This window comes from Thunnus thynnus, chromosome 15, assembly GCF_963924715.1.
Source record: "Thunnus thynnus chromosome 15, fThuThy2.1, whole genome shotgun sequence".
Taxonomy (NCBI): Eukaryota; Metazoa; Chordata; class Actinopteri; order Scombriformes; family Scombridae; genus Thunnus; species Thunnus thynnus.
In genome coordinates, this window is record NC_089531.1 from 12,431,528 (window position 1) to 12,437,873 (window position 6,346).

General features: G+C 39.6%; 1 protein-coding gene across 3 annotated transcripts in view; it reads right to left on the reverse strand.

The window, feature by feature from the left end:
• LOC137198715 (RNA-binding motif, single-stranded-interacting protein 3) overlaps positions 1–6,346 on the reverse strand; it is a 297,503-nt gene that overhangs the window by 289,992 nt on the left and 1,165 nt on the right. For all 3 annotated transcript variants that reach the window (XM_067612609.1, XM_067612611.1, XM_067612610.1), the window contains exon 2: positions 4,997–5,185. In XM_067612609.1, coding sequence (XP_067468710.1) covers positions 4,997–5,170 — 174 coding nt within the window. In that variant the 5' untranslated portion in view covers positions 5,171–5,185. The remainder of the gene's footprint in view (positions 1–4,996; positions 5,186–6,346) is intronic.

A 6,346-nucleotide genomic window follows, 5' to 3' on the forward strand; every position in this document is an offset into this window, starting at 1 on the left:
CACTGCACTATGCTCACTCCAGCAATGCTGATGGAGAAAACAAAAAACTTTCCCAGTCTTAGTACATTTCATCCTATTACCTACCATTTTTACCTGACATCTTTATTCAGATTGTCTGTACAGCAAAAAACAGTGTTGGTTATTAACAATAAATAGTTATATAAATTTGGATAAATCAATTCTTTAATAGTTAAACTGCTGCCCAGTTTTAGAGTTTACAGGCAACATAGCTTATGCTGTGTATAAAAAGACAAAAAAGTAGTGATAAGAGTGAATAACATTGCAACTTGTCACTGCTGCTGAAGCCAAATTGCCTGGCAAGGTGAGAAGCCATCTGCTTTTCTAGGTATCTTTAAAAGTCATGATGAGTGAGAAGCCATTAAGCAAATGCTCCAAGAGCATCTGGACAACAAGTCATCACAAAGTCAAGAAAGTTCCACTTATCTGACTTGAGTTTACACAACTTGATTTCATTGGCTAACAAACATCAAATTCATTCAAATCCTGGCTAAGTAACATCTGCATGGATTTTAATTTTCTGATCGCTCATTTGGAAGCGCACACAAAATCGTCAGTTGGAGTAATTTAATATAATTTGCTTCCTCTGTTCCTGAATGTTTCTCATTTGTGTAATCAAATATAACAGCAATAATCACTGGTACAACTATTCCACTCCACGCCTAAAAGCTCAATCCCCAATGACTCGTTTCTAATGGAAAGAAAACACAAATTACCACAGCGAGGAATAGATCAGTCTGTTTTACATACATATGAGAGATGAAATAAACTGTGAGTGCGCACAAGCACAGATATTAACACACACTCACATACACACACACACTTCTAAAATTGAGAACAATTATAAAAACTGCAGGATCAGCAAGCTAACTCCTACGTGCGGCCATAGGTTTTGTGCTTTCCCACTTATTTCTGCTTCCAGTGCAGTTAATGAGTTAAAGGTCAGTAGGCTGTTATGACACCAATTAGTGCAATATTTCAAATCAGCACTGTAGCTCATCTTCAGTGTTAGTCTGTTGATACTTTATGAGATTTCAACAAAGCTAATTGCAGAATAATGAGCACAAACTGCTATTATGGCGAGGGATGCAACTGAAATAATCCCTTGGGTGGTTTCCAGGTCATGTACTGCACTTCAGTTCGTGTCACGGATCAACGCAGGGGTAAGGGAACAGTCAAGTGGTAGTGGTCATGTTGAGGTTAAAGTGCAGGGTCAGCTTTAAGACCCTCTGCTCAGCCCTTGAGAGAAAAAACTTAACCTGATATTCCTTGAGGAGTCTTCTATAGAACACATGGCTGCTGTGCGGATAGAACATGAGATGTTTTTTTCGAAACAAAACTAAAAATATGTATGTTTTCTGCACAATATTTTCCAACCGAATGTTGCTGCTGCACATCTGCCAACAGATACAAATACTGATGAGATAAGAGTATAGTCCATACACACTCAATAGGCAGGCTCTGTTCTGGATCTGGACCAAATAACAACTGAATCCAGACCCGGAACAAAATTTTTACCACAACCTGACCCGGACTGCTTTTGAGTGACACATCGCTATCTCGTCACCTCAGTCGTCATCATTCAGCCACCCCGCTAGTCGCCACAATTAGCAAGGTTGTTGTGGAATGTCGGAGCTCTGGTTGAAAAAGTAAAATGGATTGTTCAAAACTAGCCAATACAAAAAAAAAAAGGTTGACAGTGAAAATCATGCATTTAAGGATAACTTGACTCAGAAATACGCATTCATCTTGCCCAAGGTAAGTACGACACCGTTGTGCTTGATGCTTGAATGAAACAGTGGGAACGCAAAACGCCACTATGACACCAAACATGTCTGTTTTGAAGAAAACTATCCCCAAAACGCAGAGGTAAGAACCACAAAACTGAATCAGTTGAAGCCATGATATCTAGACTTCAACAAAGAATACAGTGAAGAACTCATACTGCATCAGACTCATTAATGAACACTTACGCCAGTGTCTCCGCCTGGCCAATGACCTTTTTATGCTCAAGTTTAAGGACATGGTTACACAACAGACTTGTATTTTGAGTAACTTGTTATTGTCTGTCAGTCATGCGGTGTCATATATTAAATCCAGGATGTACAGCTGTGAGCAATTATGCGCACTTCACACTCATTAGCACGATGTCTGATTGGACAACTGACTCAACCAAGGTGTCAAAAGAAATCAAACATGTAACATATGCACTGATTTTTACACTGAAAATCAGTGAAAGAACAAACATCACAGAAAACGTTCTGTGACTCAATTTTCACACTCTGTTTCACCCCTGGCCTGCTTCAAAAGACATGAAACCCTCCAGTGCAACCACAGACTTCAACACTTAAACAGATAACATCGCAGCCTAGAGTATTTGGGAATGACGTGCTGACTAAGGGGTACTTCATTAGTTTATTGCTGAGAGTAAATGAATGTTAAACCTTGACTTTTTGCCCCTGGGTATTCAGATTCCAGAGATAGTCTGGGGATTCAAACTGAAAAATGTACTTTCACCGGCTGACTTCCTTAACCTTTAAGTTTTAACAGCAGACTGCACTGTGCATGACCTCGTAAGCCACCACAGCTTTGAGCCTGAGCCCACAGGTCAGACAGTAGTGCCACTTCCTTCTCTATGATGTATCACTAATAAACAACACGGCAGGCCAGAGGCAAGCACCTTTTAACAAGGACAAGAACACTGGTCCACTTCCACCGATGACACCTTGATGAATAAACTCTCCGGACTAATCGATGACACCACGGCAGCAGTAGCCAACCTGCCAAATGGTTTGTCAGGCAATGTCAGAGGCACACACACTCCCCGAGCCACCTTCAGTAAATTGCAGCAGGTGTTGCTTTTGACTCCTCTGCTAATTAACCAACAAAGAGTACAAAAATGAAAAAAAATACCCTCTCTCTCTCTTAAATTTAGGCTTAACAATGGGGGCAGTGGCCTTGTTGTCCATTATTGGGTAATGTCTGATATTTGGGGACACCCACTGTAAAATCAAAGAACAACATTTTATTTTGTGAGCCAGTAAGAAAACCACTACTCTCTTAAATTGGAGACGCTAACTCCTTCATGCCACATCGGTTCACAACCAAAGAAAGACAGATGCCTGTTTTGAACGTAGAGGCTGTGTACTCAAGCTACTGTGGTGGGAACAATCATCATTGGGAGCTCTTATTGTAAGTTACTTCAGATATGTATTAGTCAATGTGGGCTTTTAAAATCGTAGCTCTGCATTCTGATACAACTTTTTAAAGTCAACTATTGGAACAAATTGGCAACCACAAAGCCCTGCTTGAGTGTGTCTGTGGAAGTTCTGTTGTTTCATTGAGACAATTACATCTAAGAAATAAGGGAATCTATTTTCAGGCATGTGGAGAGTGTTTTGAATTTGTGTTAGGAACATCTGTGGTATGAGATTTTTTTTTTGTCCGAAAAAGACAAAAATATCTACTTTCTCCTTTAATTTGCATGGTTCCAGTGAACGTTACCTCTCAACACATGTTAACATTATCTGAATGAAGGCAGGCATCAAAAGCTTAAGATGTTTTGTACTGCATTACACCGTTACCACTATTTGTTCAGACAATGTCAGTGGGAATGAATTGATTATCTGTCTCAGACATTTGTCATTCTTTACAACTCCAAAGTTATACAAGCAATTATTCCAAAAGGCTGAAAATGTATCCAAGATTTGAGAGGGTTGGCTGCAAACAGCTTTGCACTTACAAGCTATTATCTTGATAGGGAAGTCTTTTATTTCACAATTATTGCAGCATTTCAGTAATGAAGCCAAGGTAAATCACAACAGCATTTACATGCAGACTTTTGAGGGGAAAACCTTAATACTAAAATATAAAGACATGTCTGTGGGTGAGGACATATCTGTTTGGGTGGGCTTCTTAAGTACATATTGGTGCCACTGCTCAAGATTGATTAGTAAATTAGTTAAGATATCTATAAGAAATAGACATAAAATGTATAAGCAATAGCACATTATAGCAAGTGAGAGACAAGCTGCGACCACACCTAACACACAATTATAATATTTTCCATTTTCAAAAAGTTTTTGATCTTATCTTAATGCTTCTGAAGCCCTTTTACCTCACAAAATTGAAGACCCTTGAGGGCTATGTCGATTAACATTTGCCCAAAGTCTCCTCAACGTCTGCTCAAAGGACTCAAAATTGTTACAGCAAGCCATGACAAGCATCCCATTCAGAGCTGCCAGTAGCAGTCAGTCTAGTCATCAAGTGAATGTTTTCGTATATCTGTTGTGTTTATTCTGCCGCTATCTCTTCTCGTCTCCGAGGCCTATAGAGTCTCTCAGGCTGATTGACATCTTTGAGATGGAGGGGAGCCAGCAAGGATTTTTACTGTCACTCTTGGACGTGCAGAGGGTTCCAAGATATTGTAAGGGGTTGATATGTTTAAGAATCAGCACTCACATGTGGAGACTGTACAAGCAACTAAGGTTTGTATGTAGTCATGCACGATTCTAAATGCATATATTATAGCTGTGGTTTTTGTAGTTCTGGTATATACAGAGCAGTTGTCACAGCAACATAACAATACATTACTTACTTCCTTTGAAACCACTGAAGCCAAAGACCAAAAGTACCTACATTTACAGTTTCACTTTTCCTTGCAACAACACTGGTGAGCAAACAAGTCTTTCCAGCACTTCTTTGCAGTTGTCGACACTCCTGACTAGCATGAGCAAAAAGCATGACATCATTTAACAACATAAAACATGCAAACAGCTTTACAACTTAGCTTTTCAGCACCACAAGAGATAACACAATGTATGAATAAGAGTCTCTCTATGCGAATATACAGGACGTGTCACCCAGAATAGCTCAACAGACAGGCGGGATCTCATCACTCATCACACACATTCAGACACACACACACACTGTAGGCACAGTGGCTGCAGATGTGCAGCAGTGGGAGTCTGCAACTTACTTTTCTGTCGTCTTTCTGTGTTGCTGGCTGTGCATCCTTACTGTTGTTGTCAGCGGAAGGCCTGCCACTGGCATCCGTCTGATTGTCTTCCGATTCATCCTGCTGATTGGCCCCTGACTGAGGAGAGGCCAGAGGGCGGGGCTCCGGCTGCTGAACGCCACTCTGGACCTCCATCTTCCTCTCCAGTGCCTTGAAAAGGAAGAAAGAGTGAGACGGAGGAAAATGGGAGAAAGGGATTAATTAAACAGGTGGACTGCACACAAGGATTCATCTCTCCCAAATACAAACAGATGTTCGTGTGTATTCCCTCTACTGCCCTGAGGTGATGATGAGTGCACCGAATGACATAAGGATGTAGTAAAAATACACCTTTTATATGAATCTTCATCAGAACCTTCAAGTGCAAAGTAAATACTCTACTAAAGGTTGCATCAAGCATTTGTATTTACATCAGATCATACTAATAAGCAAACTTTCTATGTAGTTAGTAGTAAAATATCTACCTTACAAGCAGGAAAATAAGATTGAGTTATAACAACAGTAAATATTTTTATGTAGGTAACTTCAAAAACTTTACCGACGTAAGTCTAGATAAACCACAGATAACAGAGACCAACATTTTATCTATTTACCTTAGTATTTACATAAGTACATAAACTCCATTTGCATATTTGTTTTTATTCGTTTTAGAGAATGTGCCTAAAGCCGCAGCTTCCCATAATAACCAGCTTTGTGTAAAGAAAAACACTGTTTAAAAAAAAAAAAAAAAGAGGAAGAAAAAAAAGAAATGTTTATTAATAGCCTCTGGGTCTTTGTCATCTACCATACACTATATAATCCAGCACTATTTGCATTTATGTAAAAGTCCTTTGCATTACAGCACATAGGCAGAATGAAGAGATTTTGTGTTGATCACTTGTCAGCCATTCAAGATCTCCTCTATCATGAGTCATCTGAAGTAATATTCATTTCTTTTAATAAAAGATAATTCCTCTCCCGAGATAGGAAAGGAAGCAGTCAAGCTGATCACTAACTCCTCGTCAGTCAAAAAACTTCCTAACCCAAAAAAACTATTTGGCTTCACAAAATGAATCCCTGCCAGCTTCAGGGATGTTGCACTGCGGGACGCTGCTGACCTCTGACCTCATACCCGCCTGTGACAGTGAATGATCAAAATTAGAATTTTTCCTCATGAACCATTGAGTTATAATCATCTTGTTCGCTGAATGAAGTATGTATGAGAAGCACCACAGGTATATCTAAGCCTTTTTTATCATGCAAACTAAGGGCTGGGTGCAAAAATTCCATGAAGAGGTTTTACCCGTTAAAAACACCTTTGCACAGGTAGTT